The sequence below is a fragment of the Myodes glareolus genome, chromosome 13 (genome assembly GCF_982192425.1).
Source record: "Myodes glareolus chromosome 13, mMyoGla1.1, whole genome shotgun sequence".
Lineage (NCBI taxonomy): Eukaryota > Metazoa > Chordata > Mammalia > Rodentia > Cricetidae > Myodes > Myodes glareolus.
In genome coordinates, this window is record NC_142038.1 from 76,706,790 (window position 1) to 76,731,827 (window position 25,038).

At 40.5% G+C, this 25,038-nt stretch overlaps 1 protein-coding gene across 1 annotated transcript in view; it reads right to left on the reverse strand.

The window, feature by feature from the left end:
- Greb1l (GREB1 like retinoic acid receptor coactivator) overlaps window positions 1-25,038 on the reverse strand; it is a 248,490-nt gene that overhangs the window by 58,564 nt on the left and 164,888 nt on the right. The window contains 5 exon segments of the mRNA XM_048447985.3: window positions 1,444-1,629; window positions 3,381-3,518; window positions 4,756-4,875; window positions 5,970-6,086; window positions 9,216-9,344. Coding sequence (XP_048303942.3) covers window positions 1,444-1,629; window positions 3,381-3,518; window positions 4,756-4,875; window positions 5,970-6,086; window positions 9,216-9,344 — 690 coding nt within the window.

Below are 25,038 nucleotides of genomic sequence, written 5' to 3' on the forward strand. Positions count from 1 at the left end.
CAAAAGGTTTTTCAGTTTGTGAAATAACAGAAAAAATGTTAAGTGGCTATTGTAGAAAGTCCCTTTCTTTCCGAAGACTCTTGCTTTTCTCTTTCCCTGTCAATGTTCAGAGAAACAAAGTATTAAAACTGGATAACTTTAAAAAATGTCTATAATCTATGCATATGTGAAAATATTCTTGTTGCTTCTCAAAATTAGAGGGACAGAACAATTTTTAAAAGCATAACAGAACAACTTGTTGGGGGACAGCGAAGTTCCCACACACGCCTAGCTGAAAGGAGGGAGAAGGACAGAGGGGGGAGTAGAAGGAGGGATGGGGAGGGAGAGAGGAATGAGCTATTTATGCTATATACTAACAGACCCAATGCATGAAAGTAAAATTCTGGAGAGAAGTGATCCTGAAGAGCAGAAAAGAATCTTGTTTAAATCAGAAATGTCTAAGTTAAGAGATTTTTAATAATTTGAAAGAAGATATTTTATTTTTGTCATATGGTTTATTTAATTAAATAGGACCCTGGTTTTCTTGGAAGGTTATTAAGGTTGAAAAGAAAAGACAGAATTTCAGCCTGCTTGTCTTACAGAAAGCACAGCACTTTGAAGTTCTGTTCTCACTGGTTCTGGAGGCATCTTTCAGATCTCAGAAGACAGTCCACAGTCCAAAGTAGGGAGATTTAAATTTATGACCCCAAAGGAGCCAGAACTAGGTGATTTTTATAATTGTTTTACTTACCAACAAGAACAGTTTTCAAGTTACAGGCTTATTATAAAAGCAGATTCCATGGAAAATGTGGCTTAAAAACCTCTGTCAGGGTGGAACCCATATAGGGGTGGAGCCTCCTGGGAAATACTCCTTGCCAATGCTGTTACATGACACTGGAAAGGCTGTATCTGTCTTGCTGAAAATTTTGCTTTTTAAATACTATCCCAGTATTTTCGTGGTTTCTTAACACTGCAGTACTTTGTAACATTAAAAAAAACTCATAAGAACATATAAAAATGTTTGTATGAAAATTTGCACCTCAAACATTTTCCTAAGCAAATCAACGGCGTGAAATCCCAGAGAGAATATAATTAGGCTGCATATTTGAAGGCTCACTGAAGTTTGCAAAATAAAGGGCATTTCAATGTAAACGCTCTTCAGCCACCAGTTTTCTGCAGGGCTCACCTAGGTTCAGAGGTTCATGACCTTTCCTAAGGCCTGCCTGCCGAAAGGGTTAGGGCGCATCTTGAGACTCGACAGTAGGGGGAGCAATTTGTTTATTTTATGACAAGCGTGGAGAAAAGGGAAAGGCAAAGCTATAGAGAGGGAAGGAAAATGTCAGAAGACTGGAAAGATGAGCCAGGCAGGCAGAGGAATTGAAAAGGACACAATACATTCCAAGAAAAGCAAACAAACAGACAATTTCAAAGGTTCCTAGTCCATGATTGTGGAGAACAACTTACCTAACCGTACAAGGTACTGTATAGTCAGAAGGATCATGCTTTCCACACTCAGGAGCTGGGTGCTAGCCAACCCCAACTGCTCCAGATCCTTGTTTTCCAGCTGTGGGATCTTGTAGCAGTTCACCAGCAGAGGACTCACAACAATGTCACCAACATTTCCATAGAAATAAGGTAAAGCGCCACAGCCTGCCCCAGAAGAAGCACATCAGTGAGCACTGCGAGACTCAGGGATGCTCAGAAACCCTCTGCCCTCCAAGAAGGCCACCTTAGGGAATTCACCTGCATGTTACACATTCTATAGAAACTGAGGGGCCACTCCAGTTACATCCCGTTTTTCCACAGAAGGTTACTGTGAACACTACAGAGGATTTATGAGATGATAAATAGTTCCTGACCAACTTTCTTTTCAGATGAGAAAACAAATACGACAACATTTCACTTTGCCAGTTTTCTGGGAGATGGGGGAAGTTAAGCCAAGCTTAATCAGTGTTCTGCTAACGAGCAACAAACACTTACAGATCTCCTACTTATTTTTTCTACATTAGTGTTTGGCTTTTTTTTCAGATTTTTATGTGGATGAATATTTTGCCTGCATGTATGTCTGTGCACCGTGTGTGTCTGGTGTCCACAGAGTTCAGAAAAGGGTGTTAGATCCCCTGAAATGATAGCTAAGGATGGTACTGGGAACTGATCGTGGGTTCCCTACAAAAGCAGCAAGTGCTTTCAACAACTTGCCTATCACTTTAGCCCCTATATTGATGGTTTTTTTTTAATTAGTTTTTTCTGAATGCCAGGGGATTCTTCAAAGTACCTTATATAGAAGAGAAATCCATTGAGAAGTTACCCTGCTTTGGTGGTGCAGTAAAGAGAGGTACCCCTCTCTGTAAGACTTTCTTTCGAGTCAGGGTCCCACTAAGTAGCTCTAGATAGAACTCAGTATTAGCCTTGAACTCACAGGGACCTCCCATGTTGGGACTAAGGGCATGTGCCACCACACCTGGCATCGGTGAGACTTTCTAAAAGTCAAGTGTCAAAGGAACAAAGGGCCCACATTCCTCATCTTTCTAAGGCTTAGCTGCTTCATGGGGATGCTAAGAACCTCCCCAGCCAAATGGAATTTAAACACTGGGATTCCCTCAATACTTCCAGTCCCAGGATCAGTGGATAGGGTGACCTGATAAAGCTTGAAGTAAAACACCCAAGTCAACAGAGTCAGGCCAGCAAAGGAGGAGATAATGACTCATGGTAAGGCACCTTGCCTGCTTTATCATGGAAAGAAAACAGGCAGTCTCCTCTGGTCTAGACCTGCCTGCCTACGAGGCCTTCAGATATGGGTTAGAGAATGTATGAGTTGGAATCCTAGAATTTGGACTCCAAAACAACCTTCTACTTTCACTGACAGGCAGCAGCGGGGGTGGGGGTGGGGGAATGGCTCTGCAAAGATGCTGACTCACACAGACAGATGCCCCAGGGCGAGCCTGGTGTTCCAACATGAGGCCTGTCAGTTGACTTTGTTTCTTTGCTTTGAGATTTGGCCCTTTCCTCAGTCTGTCTACTTTGAGCAGACTTTGGCATACAGCTCAAATCTCAGGGTCTGAAGGTTTTCTAAGATCCTTCCAGACAGAGGTAAACCCCTTCTTCTAAGACTTCCTGAAGCTGTTGGCTGTGAAGTTCTACCTGCTCTCATAGTTCAATGGGTCAGGATGTTATCCTCGTGTAGAACTGTTGTTTCCTGACTCCCCACTGCACAAAGACTCTCGAAGGAAAGAGTGTTATTCTCAGCTTCAAACCAGATGCTTAATACTCATGAAGGGACTGGCCAATGAAAGCTGATACAATCAATAAAGACAAATACACATACTCATGGGTGTGTGAATGAACCCACAGACCAGGGGTGGAGACATAGGAGTCTAGACGATGAAATTCTTCTACCTTACCTATCAGGATCACTGGTCTAACTCCTGAGTTACTCAGCAGGTTTTCAGGAATAATCACAGTTTCCCCTGCAGGGACAGGCCGAGGCTGGAGAATTCCAGTTAACGGGGTCTGTGGAACTGGGGTAGATAAGAGGGGCTCTGAAAAGAAAAAGTTGTTTGACAAGAAAGATTAAGCTTGGGGGCTAACTGGAAAACTTCAGAAGCCAATGCAGTTTTAATACTTTAGAAATTTTAGAACTCTAATAGTTTATTGTATGTCGTTTCTTTTTCACTTAGATACATATTACAGAAAATTAGAAGAAAATCAGAGGTAAGAAAACAAATCAGTCACAATCATTTCACTGTGGATAAAATTAAAATACAGAGAAGTTTGTCCTGTCTTGGAAATGGGATCTGGAACAAAGGACAGACAGATGGACTGAATAGCCAGTCGTGCCGCTAACTGCTATTGTCTTCATAGCTAAGTCAGCATCCAGATTTTTTTTTTTTTGAGAAAGGATTTCTCTGTGTATCTCTCTACTTCCCAAGTGCTGGGATTAAAGGTGTGTACCACACACTGCCAGACACTTTTTAAAAAAGATGTCCAGTGTTCTGCCTACATGCCAGAGGACACCAGATCTCATAAATGACCACTGGTGGCTTCTTCTAAGCAATCTTTTGGATTTGGCTGTGCAATTTATATTTACCATGCCCTAGTGACCAAAGGTGTGGTTTTCCATTACATAAAGCTGAAAATAGAAACACATGACAGAGATGCTCATCATTAATTATCTCTACCTGGAAGCAACTGTGGTAACATATTGCCGTAGTTCTTTGCATATGTGAGATTTTTATCAGTCTTTAAAATTATTTAAGCAAATTAAAATATGTAAAGGATCAAAGTAGCACTTGCTACTGTCTACTTAGAAGACAAATGTTTGAACACTTAACTGTGGACACCTTTGGACACGGTCTGGTTAGTATGAAGTAGAGGCAGGTAACTCTGTATTATAGGTATAGACTAAACCATGAAGCCAAAGTAATCAAGACATATCATACAGAGAACAAATCCTAGAAGGTCAACTCTCACACCACTGCTGACAAAGCAAGTCCAAATGTGCCCGTGGTGGTGACGTTGTTTGCATCAGACCCTATACAGCAAATGACTTACCAATGTCAAGGCTAAAACTAAGAGCAGCTGTGATAGTACATGAACTTATAGAGAAGGACTATGTTATGGAGACAAAATATTAATTACTATCAATACCCTTACATAATACTACTAGTCACAATAATTGATTGAGGGCATTTACCTTCAAATGATAAGAGCAGGAACAGAACTTATCTCTGCTAATAAAAGAGAAACATTTAAATATATCTTCAGTTAAAATCTCACCAGTTCTTGAAAGAGGGCGAACTGTGGGAACAGGCACAACTAGAGCAGGTTGGGAGACAGGTGACCCGGGATACCATCCCCGGTGTCGTTTCTTTGGTGGGCCAGAAATGAACATATTAGCTGAAAACAAAAAGGAAACACAGTTTTGTCTGCAGCAATGGAGAAGAAAGAAAGAACAGCAAGGGATCATAGGGCCTTTGCTTTGATCTGCTAAGAGGGCCCAAGTCACTGTCCTATGGGCAATGGTAGAGTTGAAAAAAGTCACACTAACAATTCAACACCACACTAATAATTGCAACCATGTGCTGTTTTACACGCTACAATTTATACAGATTATTTGATTCTCTTGACATCTCTGTTAAGTTATGGGACAAATCTACTTGGTAAATGAGGAAAAAAGTATCTTGTACAAATCTTTTCAAATAGAGTTTTGTGCTTTGGTAAGTAAAAGATGTGAGTTTTTAAGGTTCTTCACTATAATTTTGATTAAAGACTTATTTCCCAGTTAGTTTTAACCACGTAGAATCACCAAGACATTTAACAGTTAATGTTCACATCAATCATAAAATTTCAAAATGTTGTGTTTTAAGCAAGGGGAAGGCTCTACAATGTGTGTTTGGATAATTAATTGTTGAAATATCTGTAGCTCTGGGATCTCGGGATGCTTTAGTTGATAAAGTGCCACACACACGTGAGAACCTGAGAATAATCTTCAGAATCAATGTAAAAGAAAAAAGCCAAGCACAAAGGTGCATGCCTCAAAATCAATGCTGTGCCAACCGGAGGATCCTGGGGATCACTGAATAGCCAGTCTACTGAATCTGTGGACTCTGAGCTCAGCCAGAGACCCTGCCTTGGAGTTCAATGTGGAGAGTTACAGGGGAGGCAGTCAATGTAGACTTTCAGTCTACACTCACTTGTAAATAAGTACACAGCCCCCTTCTCTCTCTCTTTCTCTCTCTCCTCTTGTCCTCCTCTCTCCCCTCTCTCCCCTTCTCTCCCTCCCCTCTCTCTCTATCTCTCTCTCCTCTCTCTTCCTCTTTCTATCCCCTATGTCTCACTTCTCTCTCTCCCCTCTCGTCTCTCGTCTCTCGTCTCTCCCTCTTCTCTCTCCCCTCTCTCCTTCCTCTCTCTCTCTCCCTCTCTCTCTCTCTCTCTCTCTCTCTCTCTCTCTCTCTCTCTTTCACACACACACACACACACACTCAGAGTACCTTGGTCTATGGATGTGTAGGTAGGTCTTGGTGACAAAGAGTAGTTCCCCGAGCGGGATGGCATGGAGCTGGATGTGCCACTCTTCCCTCCATGGCTAGTGGTACCATTGGCTGCTTCTGTAGAACAGAAAAACAGCTCTTCAGAACAGAGGTTTGGAGGATACTGTGAAGCAGCAGACATCTGGTAAACCTCACACTTGAGGATTCATGGAAACTTCACAGACAGGACTCAGCCTAGTTGCATAAAACCAACTACAATTGTTAGAACAATCAGCTTCATTAAACTTAACTGTCAGATAAGAAAATGACTGGAATAAATTAAAAAACTAGATATAACCAAAAATAATTTCCTGGGACCCTGAGAAATCTTTTAGAATTTTTTTTGAAGAAGTCTTTGGAGATAGTAGGTAAATATGAGGGAAAACTTAATAGAATTTTAACTCTACTTCATGGAAAGTTTCAAACATACAAAAGGAGAGAGAACGGTACAATGCACATGTGTACACCCCCTGCCCAGGCCAGCATTTGCCTCACGCAGCCCCCCATCTTGTTCATCGCACCCCGACCTGGTTCCCGGCACAGATGCACAGTGCTCTGCTTAGTCAGAAGCAACCGAGCCATCTATAATCTCATTGATAAGTACTTCTATAGATATTGTTAAAAGATCCTTTAAAATAAATTTGCAATAAAATTATTATACTTAAAAACAATAGTGATTGGGCTGGAGAGATGGCTCAGAGGTTAAGAGCACTGACTGCTCTTCCAGAGGTCCTGAGTTCAATTCCCAGCAACCACATGGTGGCTCACAGCCATCTATAATGAGATCTGGCGCCCTCTTCTGGCATGCAAGCATACATGGAAGGAATGGTGTATACATAATAAATAAATCTTTAAAAAAACAATAGTGATTAATAATTTACTATAATCAAATATTCCACCAGTATTCTAAACTTTCTCAGTTACCTCAGAAATAGTTTAAAGAAATTCAAAAGAGAACTTTATGTTTGAATTTAGGTGACATATACTTTAGGCTTTTAAAAAAATACAAGATTAACTTTTATTATTTTTAATTTGTGTGTGTGTGCGTGTCCCTGCATGTACTACATATATTCAAAGAGAGACTGGATACCCTGGAGCTGAAGTTTCAGGCAGTTGTGAGCTAGCTGCTGTGGGCACTGGGAACTGAACTCAGGTCCTCTGACAGAGACCATTGCCGCTCTCGTGCACAGAGAGCGTCTCTCCCGTTGCCTTAGATTTCATAGTCTAAGGGATTTCTTATTTATTTATTTATTTATTATGTATACAATATTCTGTCTGTGTGTATGCCTGCAGGCCAGAAGAGGGCACCAGACCCCATTACAGAAGGTTGTGAGCCACCATGTGGTTGCTGGGAATTGAACTCAGGACCTTTGGAAGAGCAGGCAATGCTCTTAACCTCAGAGCCATCTCTCCAGCCCCTAAAGGGATTTCTTTTCTTTCAATCAAATACTTCTTGGGATTGTTTTTCTCCTGAAAAGTCTTGAAGAAGTTGCTGACTCAATGTTCCTAGTATCACTGAAACACCCACGTGTCCACTGTATTTCCAATAAACTAACTGTTAGAGGCCTAGTCAAATTCATATTCATTTTGTTTTTTGCAAAAGAATCTCAGAGGCAGCTGTAAATGTCAACCAGGAAGCAAAAAGTGGACAGTTTTTCTCTCTTTTGAGGATTTTAGGAACAATTTGCAGGGCTTCAGAATTTGTCAGCCTAACTCTTTTTTTTTTTTATTAAAGTTTCAATTTTAGGGTCCAGGTGCGGTGGCACTTGCTTTTAATCCCAGTGCTCAGGAGGCAGAGGCCGGTGGGTCTCTGAGTTTGAGACCAGCCTGGTCTACAAAGTGAGTTCTAGGACAGTCAGGACTGCTACACAGAGAAACCATATCTCAAAATAAAAATAAGTAAACAAATTTTCATTTTCATTTTTAATTATGTGTGTCTATGTGTGGGCTTGTGCATATGCATGTGGGAACCACAGAGTCTAGAAGAAGCCATCAGATTCCCTGTATTGGAATTATAGGCACTTGTGAGTTGCCTGAGGTAGGTACTGGGAACCAAACTCCCATCCCTTGCCAGAAGCACCATGCATTCTTTTTGTTAGTTTATTTGTTTGTTTTTTAAGACAAGGTTTTTCTGTGTATTCTGGTTGTCCTGAAACTAGCTCAGTGGAGCAGGCTGGTCTCAAACTCATGGACATTCACCTTCCTCTGCCTCCTGAGTGTTGGAGTAAAGGTGTGTGCCAACACTGCCTGACTAGCAGCGTGCATTTTTAACTGCTGAGCATAATTATTGCATTATGGAGTCAACTGGATGATCTTAGTAACTACCTTGATTACTGATCTATCACTTCAGCAATTTTTTTCACCATATTGAAAAACTATATTGAAAACTTGACTTTAGTTTTTTCATATCTAAAATCTAACTAGGAGGTAAATACTGCAAGAGTTGCTGAGCTGGAGTAAAAATCAGGCGGGTTCTGTAAACAGTTGCGTCTAACTTTTGGAACATGTCCCAAAATGACTGGGTTTCTGTTTTACCAATTCTTCTCGTTAAGCTCTGGATTTTTCTAGGATTCCATCCTTCATTCATAGCCTGCCTCATCACATGACTTCCAGGGCTGATATTAGCCTTGATGGTTTCATGACATATTGGTAACACCCTCAAGGCACATGGCTTTAATCCCAGCACTCAGGAGGCAGAAGCAGGCGGATTTCTGTGAGTTTGAGGCCAACCTGGTCTACATAGCAAGTTCCAGGACAGGATCCAAAGATACACAGAGAAACTCTGTCTTGAAAAGCAAGCAAGTAAGCAAATAAACAAAAGAAAAAAGAAAAAGACAAAGGGAAAAAAAAAAGAAAAAAGATCTTTTTGTAAGTCTATCACCTTCACTGGATTATGAGACATTTGGGGTCAGGCATTTTTTTTTTTTATAATCTCAGGTGCTAGTTACAGCAGGAGTGCAAGAAATGTTTGTTGAACAAAATCAAACTCTAGTCTTCTGTGCACGAAATGTCATTTTGACCCTTCCGGTTGGCGCACAGAGCGAGCAAAGCTTTGTTCAATATTGCGTTATTCTAGGCAGTTCCATGGCTATCTTTGACTGGCAGGTAGAAGGAGTGTTGGAGTGTTTCCTTTGTCAATTAAAGTTCACAGAACTCATTTGGTATTTGCCAAAAAAAAAAAAAAGTAGTAAGGAAGGAAAACATCACCTGCAGCAAAACTCTTTCCTACAACCTGCAAAGATAAAGGCAGTGGTTTCACAATATTCTTATTCCGGGTCAGGTCCTGAGCGCCACTTAAATTGATTGCAGAATTAGCTCGACTGAGAGCCGGCGAATCTTTAAAATGAGAGAGGTTGTTTAAATTAGCAAGCATTTACATATGCAGGAAAAAGTTAGTTTGGCATGGGTGAGCTGAGGAAAGCAAGAGGGAGGGTTTAGCTTCTTCTTGGAACTATTGAGATGCTTTAAAAAGGTCAATTTCTATGAATTCAGGTTTATTTATTTTCTACTTAACAAACATGTACTAGGTGTTAGGTGCTACTGTAAGTACTTCAAATATATTAATTCACTTGATCCATGTAATTCATTAGGTCATAGTAGCTGGTCAAACTCAGACGATCCGTCATTGGGTCCATATCTGTGTTCCATATCTAAATTATGTTCATGATTCCTTCAAAAACACATTTTAATGAGATGTATCCATCTCTGTACAGATAAATTTTTTTCTGTGTGTCCATGCTTGTATGCAGTCATATGCATATGAATATATATGTGAATAAGCATATGCATGTGCACATGTATGCATGTATGTGTGGAGGAAAGAAGTCATGTCAGGTATCTTCCTCAATTGCTGTATACTCTAGTTTTTGAGACAGGGTTTCACTGTTCCTGGAGCTAATTCATTTGGCAAAACTGGCCACCTAGTGAGCCTCACAGGGGTGCTCCTGGGTACGATTTCCCAACACTGGATTCACAAGTGCTATGATGTTTGCCTGTAATCCAAGCATGTGTGAGGGTGACACACAAGAATTGCTAATTCAAGGTCAGCCCATCTATCCCAATAGATGGTAACTTAAAAAAAAATGGGTGGGCCTCCCTGCTGCCTACCTCAGTATCAGAAAGTGCTGAGCCAGCTGTTGAGGGAGAAAAGCCATCAGTCATTTCACCCAGCAGAGGACCCTGAGAGTCACGGTGATGACCAGCATGATGGGAAACGCCATGGGTGCAATAACAATGTGGATGTAAGGCCCACTACACACACAGGAACTGCATGGTACTGCCAACCTGACAGAGACCCATGGCTAGGGAGCTCATAGGCCCTAAGGGGGAACTTACTAGGATTATTGGTAAATGGGCATAGAATCAAAATGCCCTGGACATTTGCATCGCTCTGCTCATAGACCAGTGGAGCTCTCAGTCCTCATCAAAGACCCCTCGGTGACACAGAAACTCACAACTGGTCAAAGCAGAGAAAGTCTGTGGAGTAGTCAGTCAGAATGGACTCTCCAGGAAGAAAAAGGGGAATATCATGGGAGAAGGGATGGGAAAACTATAGGGGCCAGAGGCTTAGGCAGGTCTGGGTGTCTCCTGGATATGGCAAAACTTGAACTCACAGCAGCTGCAGCCACATCGGGCTAAAATCATCACAAATGGGGAGGGAGTTCATGAACTCCCACCCCTAGCTGAGAAACTATAGATAGTTGATGTCTGCTAGGGAGGAGAGTCAGTTTTCTTTAAGGGTGTGGTCGCTGGTAGGTCTGCCATACTATGGAGGACAGCCATGAGTATATGGGCAGAGCAAATTGGACTGAGTGGGTTTTTTAAGAGAAAAAAATTAGCTGGGCAAATTAGGAGGCAAAGACAGGCAGATCTCTGTGAGTTTGAGACCAGCCTGGTCTACAAGAGCTAGATCCAGGACAGGCTCCAAAGCTACAGAGAAACCCTATCTCAAAAAACAAAACAAAACAAACAAACAAACAAACAAAAAACCAAAAAAAAAAAAGAAAGAAAAAAAAAAGAGAGGGAGAGAGAAATTAAAGGAGGCTGTGATGTTGGGAGGATTGTACCCAAAGGCGGGTAAGAGGAAGAGTAGGGGATGAATGTGATCAAAATGTATTATGTGCACATAATAAATCCTCAAAGAATCAATGAAATTATGATATGATATTTTAAAAGGGTGTTGGTGCAGGGGGATGGCTCAGTAGATACAGTGGACAATGACAAACATGAAGACCTGGGTTCAGATCTCTAGCACTCATGCAAAAAGCTGAACTTGTTGGCATGCACACAATAAAATACAGTAAACTATTATAAAGTATGTAGTATCTAAATTTGTTGATTATATTTAGTATGTTCATTCAGTATTAAATCGTATTTATAAAAGTATTAAAATTATAACAATAAATATACAAAAGAAGTAAAAATGTATACTATGAAATATTAAAGAAAACTAAATAGGCAGTGGTGGTGCACGCTTTTAATCCCAGCACTTGGGAGGCAAAGGTAGGCAGATCTCTGAGTTAGAGTACAGCCTGATATATGGAGTGAGCTCCAGAATAGCCAGGGTTACACAGAGAAACTCTGTCTCAAAAACAAACAAACAAACAAACAAAAAGACCCAACAAAAACAAAAAGCAAAAACAACAACAAAAAAGCCCCCCCCCAAGCTAGTAAATGAAGAGATCCGAAGAGCTCATGACCCACATGACTTAGTAATGATAAGATCGCACTACTGCCAAGTGTTCTGGAAGTTTCCAGCAAGCTGCACCGATATTCCAACCTGCTTCTTCCTAGAAATTAGCTAGCCAACCCTAACATTCACACGGAAACACAAGAGACTCAAGGAAACAAAAATAATTTATAAACAGATTGCAAAGCTGGAGAACCTAACTTTTCTCGTGTCAGAACCTCCTAACTATGTACATCACATACTGTACTGTCACAGGATGCACATATATAAGAAAATTCCATTTAAAGTCTTCATATAAACAATTTGATTTTATGATTAATTGAATGTTGACAAGAGTACTAAAAAATTCACTGGATAAGAAAACAATTTTTTTCAACCATTAGTTTGGGGATAACTGCGTAGTCCTATATAATGGTCCTCAACAGACACATCACACACAAAAATTAACTTAAAATGGATTTAAATGTAATAGCTAGGATCTCTGTGAGTTGTAGGCCTACTAGCACGACATAGTGAGGCCCTGTCTCTAAAAATATATAATAGCTAAATGTAATAGCTAAAGCTAGGATGTGTCACAAAATACAGAAGTGATGCTCTTGACCTTGAATTAGGTAATGTTTCTTAGGTATGAGCCAAGACCATAAGTGACAAAAGAAAACAGAAATGAGTTGGATTTCATCAAACAGAAAAAACTGTGCTCCAAAGCACATAATTATAAGAGCTACGTGTGATGGTGCACACCTTGGTGGGAGGGGATAGCTGTAGAATGGGAGAAAACCTTTGCAAAAGATTTATGCCTCCAAATATATAAAGTCATCATCAATCTATAAAACATAAACAGCCAGCAAAAAATTGGCCAAATGAATTATATAAGCATTTCTTAACACACACACACACACACACACACACACACACACACACACAGAGAGTCAAAAAGCATGTGAAAAACAGTTAAACTAGGCTGTGGTGGTGCATGCCTTTAATTCCAGCACTCAGGAGACAGAGGCAGGTGGATCCCTGTGTTTGAGACCAGTCAGTTCTAGGACACAGAGAAACCCTGCCTTGAAAAAACAATAAACAAAACCAAAACAAAACCAGAAAAAACAAGACTGCTGAACATAATTCGAAACTAGAGGAATGCAAATCAAAACTACAATGAGAATTGCTCCATCTGAGAACACTTGGATACAGTAATAAAGGTGAAGGAAGCAGCTCCAACTCAACACTGGACTCCTTGCTTGTCGAAGTACAAAGGGGGCAGCCTTGCTGACAAATGGTTCCTCCACTCCTCCATTAACGTATGACCCAGAACTCCCCCAGGCGTGAAATGAAAGAGAAATGAAAACACATGTCTAAGAAACTGCACATGAATATTCACACAGAATTATCTTCATTTTATTGGTTGACTGATTGCTGGCTGAGAATTTAACATGCTGCCATAAAATCCTCCTGTGAAGCCCACTGATATTCCCATAAGTCTCCATGTTAACATAAATACCCACTAACTGATAAATGGATAAACAAATTTCAGACAACAGAATATTGTTTATCGGGGAAGGAACAGATCATCATCAAATGCTACAAATGAGTCAAATGAAAGACAATTGGTAAATGTCAATAAAATGCCCTAAGTATAGAACCAGCAGAAACAGAAAGTAGACTTGGGGCTCCTCGTGGGTGAGGAGGGGTTAAGTAAGGATTGTGAGGGTTCTTTTTGGGGTGCTGAGATACTCTACTGGGCACTGAGGCAGGAGGACCAAGAGTTTCCCGAGCTTTATCTGAGATCATGTAAGGGATAGCATGGCCAGTAGAATCCGGAGAGAACATAGCTACTGCTTGTTGTCCTGGTCTCACTGCTCCGCCTCTCATGTCAGCAGGCCTCCCAGTGGACTGTGCCCTGTGAACTCGCTCTCTTGGAGAAAGACATCTACAAGTTCACATCTGGTTTTTCTGGCTTTTTGTCTCTGGGCCTTCTTCAAGGCCAACAAGGGCTCTGAATCCTGTAAAGCAGTCCAGAACTGTGAGGGAGTGTAATGCTTCAGAGGCAGTCCTGAACCAGTTAACTGCGTCCGTGAACAGAGCTCCGAGGGGCCTCCCATCTTTAGAAGACAATTCTGGAAGGCCTTCTACATGTTTCTTAATGAATCTGATAGACCTGGACCTTCCTGGGTCCTAACAATCACAGAGAAAACACACTCTTACACTGGCTTACTCCTGTTTCCAGGGATCACTTCCCAAATAAAATATAACATGCATGGTCTTATCTTAGGCTCTGACTTTGTTAGGATCCAAACCATATCAACAATTTTAAAAAAGGAAAAGGCAAAAAATACAGACTTTATACAAAAGTTAAATAGCATAAGTGAGTCAATGTCAGGAATAAGGGAAATGTCAGAACCACACTCAGATATCAGTGTTCCTATCAGAGTGACACAAATTTAAAGATTTTCATAATTAATTCCTTTAGCACATACAAACTGCCATGCTGCACAGTTCAGTCTCCCTGGAAACTGGATCAATAGATAAGTACATATTTATCCCGGCTATTTCTGGACACTGACAGAGAAGTAAGAAATGACGTTTGATGTTACTCACTGATGAATTTTTAGAAAACAGTGTAAACCCCTCCAGTACTGGGTCAGGCTAAACAATCACAGTACATCTGGGAAGCATAAAAATACACTGCACTAAAAGCCAGTGGGGAAGCTCTCCGTCTGGACAGACCTCTCAGACACAGCAACTGGAGAGGTGTAGGCAATGTCCAAAGTTGCTCTTTGGAGCAAGCAAGGCATATCAAGAGGAATCTGTATTTCTGCTTCATTAAATAGATAAAAGAACATCTAGAAAGCTGTCTCATCATTTGCATCAGTGTGAACAAACACCTGTCAGGAGCCACTTGAGAAGGGTTGTTTTGTCTTGTGGGCTCAGCGCACCACACTTTGAGCCACAACAAGCACATGAAATGATTTGCAGTGATTATCATGCTTGCAGGCAGGCATGTAGGAACCAGGTGGTATGGAAGAGAAACTTACTGCACACATATGAACATATCGTATATGTACACAAGTATAAACACGTGCACTCAGGTATTTTAGTTAGGGTTTCTATTGCTGCAATGAAACACCATGACCAAAGACCAGAAGCAAGTTGGGGAGCTTACACTTCCACCTCACAGTTCATCATCAAAGGAAGCCAGGACAGGAACTCATGAAGAGTAGTAGGAACTTAGAGGCAGGAGCTGATGCAGAGGCCAAGAAGGAGTGTTGCTTACTGGCTTGTTCCTCATGGTTTTCTCAGCCTGCTTTCTTATAGAACCCAGGACCACCAGCCCAGGGATAGCATCATCCACCATGGGCTGGGCCCTCCTGCACTGATCACTAGTTAAGAAAATGTCCTACATGCTTGCCTACAACCCAATACTGTAGAGGCTTTTTCTCAACTGAGGCTCCTCCTCTCTGATGACTCTAGTTGTGCCAAGCTGACATAAACCAGTCAATATAATACGTATTCTTAAAAATACTAAATTTACAAAACATTAGGATAAATTGTTTTAAATAAATAAAGACAAAAACGCTTACATGTAAGTTGACAACTGGTATCAGAAGTGTTTATCCAATATATAAAGTGAAAGTTTACTTCAGTATTGAGTTACACACAGTGATTTTAATTTTTTAAAAAAGACATTTCTGTTTTATGTGTACATGTGTATGCCTACATGCATGTCTGTGCACTATTTGTATGCTGGGGCTAGAGGTGGTTGTGGGCTGCTTGATGTGTGCTGAGAACTGAACCCTGGCCTCTTGGAAGACTATTACGTGCTTTCTAACTGCGGAGCCATCTCTCTACTCCTGGTTTCAACTTCCTGACATGTATTAGTTTATCATTTATCTTATGTATGTACACACATGGGCACATACTACAGCATGCATGTGGAGTAGGTCAGAGGACAACTTGTAGGAGCCAGTTGGCTCTTCCCATGGTAGGACCTAGGGATTGTCAGATAGGCTGGACAGCAACACTTTCACTAGCTGAGTCATCTCACTGGCTCACATAGTGATTTTTATTCCTTTTTTTTAAAAAAAAAATATTTATTTATTTATTATGTATACAATATTCTTTCTGCATGTATGCCTGAAGGCCAGAAGAGGGCACCAGACCTCATTATAGATGGTTGTGAGCCACCATGTGGTTGCTGGGAATTGAACTCAGGACCTTTGGAAGAGCAGGCAATGCTCTTAACCGCTGAGCCATCTCTCCAGCCCACATAGTGATTTTTAAAAGGTAGGATTCTATTCCAATATAACTGCTTTGGTAAAGTTATCAATGATTTAATCTAAGAGACATGTTCTGGTCCCTATAATCCTGAGTTCCACTGCTGCCTCTATTTTGCTTTCTTCTCCCCAAGACAGAGTTTCTCTGTGTATCCCTGGTTGTCCTGGCATTCACTATGCTGACTAGGCTGGTCTTGAACTCAGAGATCCACCTGCCTCTGCCTCTCTTTTGAGTGCTGGAATTAAAGGCGTGTACCACCACTGCTCAGCCTCTATTTGCTAATTAAACAATTATTGAGCTATTCTCACAGGTTAAGAACTTTGTTAGGGTATGGGTAAAACAGTAAACACAGACCCTTAATTCAGCAGCAGATGAAAACATAAGAGATCCACAGGCACACATTAAACAAGGGGAGAGAGGAAGAATGGAACACACTGCTCTCAATGAGAAGTCTCCATCAAATCCCTACCCTCAGAGCTCAGGGAACCCTGCAGAAGAGGAGGCAGAAAGAGTGTAAGAGCCGGAGGGGATGGAGGACACCAGGAGAATAAGACCCTCTGACTCAATGGTCATAAGGCCCCACAGAGACTGAGGCAGCATGTTTAGGGTCTGTACCAGGTTCTCTGCATATATATTCCAGTTTTTAGTTTAGTATTTTTTTATGGGACTCCTGAGTATGTGAACAAGTGGGTTTCTGATTTTTGTGCCTCCTCTTGGACTCTTTTCCTTTTGTTGGTTTGTCTTGTCCAACTTTGACTTGATGGTTTTTGTTTTAGTTTATTATATTTTATTTGGTTCTGTTTGGTTGTTATCTCTTAGAGACACTAAGGAATCCAGGTGGCAGGGGAAGTGGGGAGGAACTGGGAGGAGTAGAGGGAGGGGAAACCATAATCAGGATATACTGTATGAGAAAAGAAAATTTTTAACAGAAGGGAGAGAAAAAAAGAGCCACACTTGTATGTTTATTGTCCTAAAATTTCCTGCTGCCTCTTTGTAATTCCTTACTCCTGTTTTCTCTTTGTCAGATAGATTCCCCAGAGCTGCTGGCCAGTCAGAATAACCTGCTCAGAGAACACCAGGCCAACAAGAAACTGTCTCAAAAACTCTTGATGTTATTCACTGATATTGATGGGGAATCTTTGTCAGCTAATTATCTTTAAGATGTGGAACCAAGTTAGGGCATGGCTTTCTAGGTACCCAGAGAAAGATGCCGCATGGCCCAGGTGCGTGTTCCCTCTCTCTCTCTCTCTCTCTCTCTCTCTCTCTCTCTCTCTCTCTCTCTCTCTCTCTCTCTCTGTCTGTCTCAGTGGTTCCCCCTCTATACATCTGAGCTTGAACTTCTCATTTCTGCTTAGTGAGTTTGTCCCTTATAATGAAGAAAATATAATTGCTCTATCTTTTAGCCAGCCTGGTTATTTCTTGTTCCGAGATAATTCAATGCTTAGCACCCAATGTGGGGCTCGGGTCCCCTGTAGCTTCAGCCAGTCACTGCCAAGCTCCACATGATACATTTGTGTATAGGATCCCTGTGCAGTGACCCTGAGTAGCTGCTAGCCTCGATAGCATCTTGGAGCCACTGCAGGTCCTCAGACACTGCTCAGCTGGCTTGTGGGTCCAGCTTTCCCCACACTGTGGAAGCTCAGTCGGGATGTGGACTTCCCTGGATGTCTCTGTCAGTATTGCTGCCTTGCTGTCCTTGTACTTGTGCAGCTGCTGACCAATCAGCGACCTCCACAGAGCACACAGTCTGTGATTTACACTGAATAACTGTTTTTAATTTGAGTATATTTTTCAGTATTTAATGCTATAACCAAGTTCAAGTCAGCCATGTGGCTACAACTGTGCCGCAACACCTACTGGCCAGTAACAGTTATGCACCTACTCCAACTCATTACAGGTAAGATTTATAATTTAAAATATAATTTATAATTTAAGACATAAATTATAAATTCATAATTTATTTGTTAAAATATTTATTTATTTATTATGTATGCAATAGTCTGTCTGTGTGTATGTCTGTAAGCCAGAAGAGGGTACCAGACCTCATTACAGATGGTTGTGAGCCACCATGTGGTTGCCAGGAATTGAACTCAGGACCTTTGGAAGAGCAGGCAATGCTCTTAAATACTGAGCCATCTCTCCAGCCCTAAATCCATAATTTAAAAGGGCAAGATGACAGATAAAATGACAATACAAGAATTCAACAGCTTTTTTACTTATACCATGTATGATATTATGTAAGGTTTATGTGATTTCCCTTCTACATCCCTCTATTTGATTCTGGGGATTAGCTTTGTCCTTCATATTTTCTCCTTAAAAACACAGTTTGATAATAGGACTAAGAATGAGACACTTTTAGAAATGATTCAGTCTTTACAGACTGATAATGGCCAACTAAGAGAGAAATTTAGCACTCTGGAGAAGAATACGACCAATTTGGCAAACAAAACCTGCCAATGACAGAGGTTGCTGAGACACTGTCTGAGAGAATTTGCACTGTTGAATGTATGAATCAGAATTCGTCAAATGGTTATGATAGATTGACGGCTAGAATGTCTCTCCAGGAAGATAATATGTATGCTATAAAAATTACATCCAAGGATGAGACGTTATCTTTACTGGACAGACTTGGAATCCTCAACGAGGGCATTAGAACAGAACACTGGACAGGAGATTCATACTTTACAAAAGACAGTGGTAAAAAGATTTGAAAAGATTGAGGAATTTATCAAATTTGATGACCAAGGACAAAAGGTACAAAGACAAAATTTAGTCTCATCAGTATGTACCAAACTCCAGGATAGCTCACCCAGAGTTCTCAGTGCCTATCCAGTGATATCGTTGGAAAGAGCATCTGGCACCACGTACCCAAAGGTAGTCAAAGAATATACATGGGAGCCCATACATATGACTGATCTAAAGAAAATTAAATAAGCAATACTTTCTTATGGAATACATTCATCCTTCATTATGCTTCAAGCAATAAGGCAACCCCACAAGACTGGCTTCAATTAATCTCAGCTGTCCTAGAAAATGAACTGCAGCTTCTTTGGAAATGTTATTGGAGGGAAGAAGCAAAAATTTTAAAACAACAGGGAAAAGCAAAAGGACTTGAGATTTCCCAAGATCAAATTCTGGGTGAGGGACATTAATCTGATCCTCAGGATCAGGCTCTTTATGACAAACACACCTTGTCCCTATGTAGCACAGCAGCTTTAAATGCTTGGGACAGGATTCAGGAACTAGGAAATGGAATTGAATCATATATTGGAGTTAAACAGGGTCAGAGAGAACTCTTTAGTGACTTTTTATAAAGATTAACTAAGGGGGCTGGAGAGATGGCTCAGCAGTTAAGAGCATTTACGGCTCTTCCAGAGATCATGAGTTCAATTCCCAGCAACCACATAATGGCTCACAGCCATTTATAATGGGATTTGATGCCCTCTTCTGGCATGCAGGTGTATCTGCAGATGGAGCACCATATACATAAGATAAATAAATATTTTAAAAAATCACACTGAAAAACATTAAAAAAAGATTAACTAAGATTGTACAAATAGTAGTAACAGATCCAGAAGCTAGACATGTACTAATTGAATCTTTGACTTTTGAGAATGCCAGTTTAAAATGCAAAAAGATCCTTGGGCCTTTAAAGGTCAAATCAGCACCAATGGGTGAATGGATCTTATATACAATGAATGTTGAAATATTTGGCTATAGCACTAAAGCTTAGGTAGGAGAAGAAATTTCCAATGGTATGAGAAGACACCAAAATGCCAAATGTTTTAATTGTGGTAGAATAGGACATCTGAGAAGGGATTGTAGACAAGAAATTCCTAGGAATAATATCTCCTCTGGGAATGGCAAGAATAGGAGAACTCAGCCTTCAAGGATATGTAGGAGATGTGGCAAAGCTCAACATTGGACCAATAAATGTACGTCAACAAAAGACAGACAAGGCAGCCTAATACCATTGGGAAACTCCTTGGGGGCCTCTCACAAGCCCCCATGACAAACACAGCTCAATCATTCCCAGTTACTGTGGAGAACATGTCTTACCAGAAAAACTGGAAAATTCCAGTGCCTACTGTCAAAAACTATACTGGCCTGGATAATGGAATAGATGCCCCATGACAGCTAGAAGTAATTCTAATAGAAGTTTCTAGTGTCAGGGTTGGGGACACTGTTGAGAGGTTGATCATTTCTTGTATAAGGTAGAGGGTTGGGATGGAAACTATGTACCCCTCCCCCTAAAAAGAAGAAAAATTGAATGGGATAATAGATAATTTAGTGTGAACTTATTCACACTAATAATAATAATAGTGGGTAACAGAGTTAATACTTGTGAGCTATAATTTATAGATAATTTACATTGGTATAGTTTTTGTATATTGATACAAGTTCAAATTATATTTGTTATTTCTGTTTACAGTATTTGTACACCTATGCAAAGTTATTCTGTTAGATTGTATACATGCATGTTTCTACCTCTGTTTAAGACATTTTGTATATTGATACAATTTCTAGGATATATTTTCATATGTATTATATATTATTCTTACCTCTGATCAAGATACTTATACATTATTTACATTTTTAGGTCATTGTCCTCATTTGCTACACATTTGTTTACAGATTATTTAATATTCTGATATCAAGTCTTAGTCTTTAAGTTATACAAGTATTAAGTATTATAGGTCAATAGTTTTGTTATACATATAATCAGATTAATTAGGATCTTTAGATACACAGAGATTGCATTCTGTTTAGATAGGTAATCTTCAACCACTTCAAGGATCTGTAGAACATGACATTTAAATAACTTAGGGTTCTGTTGACATGAGACATGTTTGCTCCTGCCAAGACAGAGTAAGACAGCTCTAAAAATCTCCATGCCTCTGAAAATGTTCTGTCAGTTACGTTAGGCCTTAGCCAAAGTTGGTTGCTTCAACAATGTAAATGAGACTTTGGGTGATTGCTCAGGTAGCAAATTGTCTCTGTCATATACTACTTGCTTTGGAAGCTGCTTGATTGCACTTCCTGACTACTCAAGTAATATCATCTCCCTTCTCAGGCCTTCGATGGGGTTGAAGATTAGATAGTCGTAGTTGCCATCCTCTTATGATTTAGACAAGCCAATTTTTGTTGCAAGACTTAGACTCTTTAGAATAGAATATTTATTACAACATTTGTCATGTGCTCCTTGCTTAATATTGTTTATGTAGCTTGTAATTTTATACTTGATATCTATTCCTTTTGTATATAGCTTTGTATTGGGTTTGGTTCTCTCTTATTTAGACAAAAGGGGGAATCTTTGTCAGCCAATTATCTTTAAGAGGTGGGACCAAGTTAGGACATGGCTTTCTGGGTACTCAGAGAAAAGTACCATGCAGTCCAGGTGTTTTCTCTCTCTCTCTCTCTCTCTCTTTCTCTCTCTCTCTCTCTCTCTTTCTGTGACTCCCACTCTACACATCTGAGCTTGGACTTCTTGTTCCTGTTTCGTGAGTTTGTCCCTTATAATATATATATATTTGCTAGCTATCTTTTAGGTAGCCTGGTTATTTCTCGATCCAAGATAATTCAACACTATAAAGATGAAGACTGCTGAGAAATCAGTAAAACTCAGATGTCATCTATATACTTAGCTTAATTCTGCTAAATTCTAGGTGTTTAAACTATGAAAATATGGGTAAAGTTTAAAAATAGAGACAAATGTACCAAAATCTCACTTTTTTATGAAAAAACTTTGACTTTTTCTTCAGTATACACTAGTCTGTGTTCATCTAGACCAGTGGTTCTCAACCTTCCTAATGCTGAGACCCTTTAAGACTGTTCCTCATGTTATGGCAACCCCCAAACATAAAATTATTTTCATTGACACTTTATAACTGCAATTTTGCAACTGTTATAAATGTAATGTAAATATCTGGTATGCAACCCTAGTCATTTGGGTCATTGGACCCCAAAGAGATAGAGACCCACAAGTTGAGAACCAGTGACACAGATCATCTTTTGAAATGATATAATAAAAATAAGTAAGCATTTCAGTATGAACTATCAAACATTTTCAAAATGCTAGGTACTGTGCTTGGCTCTGAGATACAATATTAAAAAATACAAAGATACAAATCCTGCCCCTAAGTTGTTTACAGGAAGAAAAAAAAAGAAAGAGGCCATATGGTCTCAATATCTTGTAAGGGGTGGACAGATATGCTAGCTAAAGTGTAACCACACTTGAAGAAAGGTCCCTTAGCAGAGAAGGTCATTTGTCAGGTTAGTCAAGCGATGCTTTCTCCTACAGACTGCTTTCTAGACAGCTGCCAGGAGTGTCAGAGGAGCCCAGCGCACAGGGGTTTGGAAGCAAAGTGATGAGTTGTGAATAAGAGGGCAGCTGGACAGCATGTACCATTTGGACACTCAGAACATCAGTAGTGCCCTGAAATTGGGGCAAAGCAAAGAGGTCAAGAAGTACAGGAAGGAGTCAGACATCCCAGCACTTGAGGCACAGACAAGCAGATCTCCGAGTTCAAGGCCAATCTGGTCTACAGAACAAGATCCAGGTCAGCCAGGACTACACAGAGAAGCCTTGTCTCGAACTCCCAGCCCTGCCAAAAGAAGTACAGGAAGGAAGGCACACCTAGGCCTGCTCAGGGTGGGTGAGCCTCCATACATTTTTTGATGTTTACATGCACCTGTGTGAATAATCCATGTGTGTATAAGAGAGGGGGTCACATGTGCAGTATAATGCATATATGGAAGTCACAGGATGACCCTGGATGTTAGTCTTCACCTTCCATTTGGTTTTGAGACAGGGTCTCTCATCATTCCCAGGTGTGTATGCCAGGCTAGCTGATTCTTTCCTTGTCTCTACCTCTCATCTTCCCATAGGGGTACAAAGGGCTTACAGAAGTATGCGTTACTGCTTCTGGCTTTTACGTGGGCTCTGGAATTCAGAGCCGGTCTTCACGCATGCTCAGTAAGTATTTTTACCTATTAGATTACACCTTCCTCAATCTACATTTTAGAGCGCATCATCCTGGGAGGTTCCAGGCTACAGCATTATTACGACAGAGGGCAGCTGTGCTGTAGCACAAACTCCCCAGTATGGTGCTCCGTCCCATCATAGGCCCAAACAATGGTCAACTGGCCACAGTCTGAAAATTCTGAAACCATAAGCCAAAAGAAACCTTTGCTCTCTTTAAATTGCTTATTTTAGGTATTTGTTACTGCAATTGACAGTGGAAAGCTGATATACACAACCGCTGTCTAAGCCCAGGGGGAGAAAACCAAAACCCAAACACTGTCAGGAAGCAGTAGCCTTCATTCCTTCCTTCCCCATCCCATCTCTGTCCCTCGGCTTATACTCATGGTGCCTTGCATGCCACCCTGTTGTTTTTCTAATGAAACACTATTTATAAGAGTCTTTTATGAATGACTTTCTTGTTCATTCATCTTATCTTTGAGACTTAGGTATGGTGTTGGATATAGGAATTGATCAGTACCACATGTATTTCATTATAAAAATACCTTCAGTTTTCTTCTCCATTACATTGCTGATTGTTTGGTTGGAAGCATCACCTCAGCTCCCTGACACCCCTTTACACAAAGAGTCTGGAATGTTTAGTTGGGGGCTTCACTTCAGTCTCTTGGCATCCATTTTGAAATGTTGGCAGAAAACTCCACTTCAAGCTCCCTCCCCTGGGAGTTACCTCAATTCAAACTCCACCTCCAAGAAAGCCCACCAAATGGTGACCCCCTCACCAGGGAAGGTGATTATTTAAACTGCCCCCCAGAGAACGAACATGTGGTCTTTGGGGTTTTGGTGGTCGTTCCGGTTCTCTCCGCTCCCTCCTCCGTGTTTTCCCAGGGTCACCCGGGAGCACTGGCATCCATTAAACCTGGGTTTCTTTTAATTTGGTCTGATTTGGATTACAGCATCAGCGGCGAGACTTACCAGGCCAAAGAAAGTCTTAACATTGATGAACACCTGGGCTGCTTCGAGTTTACTGCCTTGTAAGGAACACTTGTGAAGAAGAGTCATGTACATATCTCTTGCAAGAATCTCTTTGGGGAATAGCTAAATTATAGAATACATTTTTGACTCCACTATTCACAAATAGTACTTGCAAAGTGGTACCACTGATTCACATTCTTTACTTTATATATTTTAAATATTGAAAATGTTTGCTTGTGTGTATGCCAGCTTGCCTATATGTTCACCATGTGTACGTAGGTGCCTGTAGAAACCAGACAAGGGCAGCAGACTCCCTGGAACTGAGAAACGGGTGGTTGTTAGCCACCTGACTCTAGCTGCTGGGAACTGAACCTGGATCTTCTGCAAGATTAGTAAGTACTCTTAACTTCTGAGCCATTCTGCCAATCCTATAATTAAACTTTTATTAACAGTGTTTTTTTTTCTGGTATTTGAAATTTTGTCAACATTTTATTATTGGCATACTTGAAATCTGATAGATATATAATGGATTTGCCTATTTCCTTCCTTCCTTCCTTCCTTCCTTCCTTCCTTTCTTCCTTCCTTCCTTCCTTCCTTTTCTCTCTCTCTCTCTCTCTCTCTCTCTCTTGAAAAAGGGTTTCTCTGTGTAGCCCTAGCTGTCCTGGAACTCACTCTGTAGACCATGCTGGTCTTGAACTCAGAGATCTGCCTGCTTCTGCCTCCCAAGTGCTGGGATTAAAGGTGTGTACCGTGCCCAGCAGTTTCTCCTATTTTTAATGTAGTGTTCCTAATTACTTCAGTAAGTAATTATCTTTCCATGTGTTTTTTAACTATTCAGAGTTCTTGTTTTATGAGGTGCATATTAATATAATTTCTCATATCTTTCTATTGATTTGTCTTTTCCTATTAATTCATAGGTGTCATTCTTCCCTTGAACTAGTTCTCTATTAATTTTACATATTCCTATTGCTTTCTAATTTATGGATTTTGTTTTTACTTTTCTTCTGGTGCTTCTTAATAACATGAGGTTATAACTCTATATAGTGAATTGTGGCATGTATTTCTATTTTTGAGACATCCTTCCCAGACCTGCAATCATATTTTAAATATCTTCT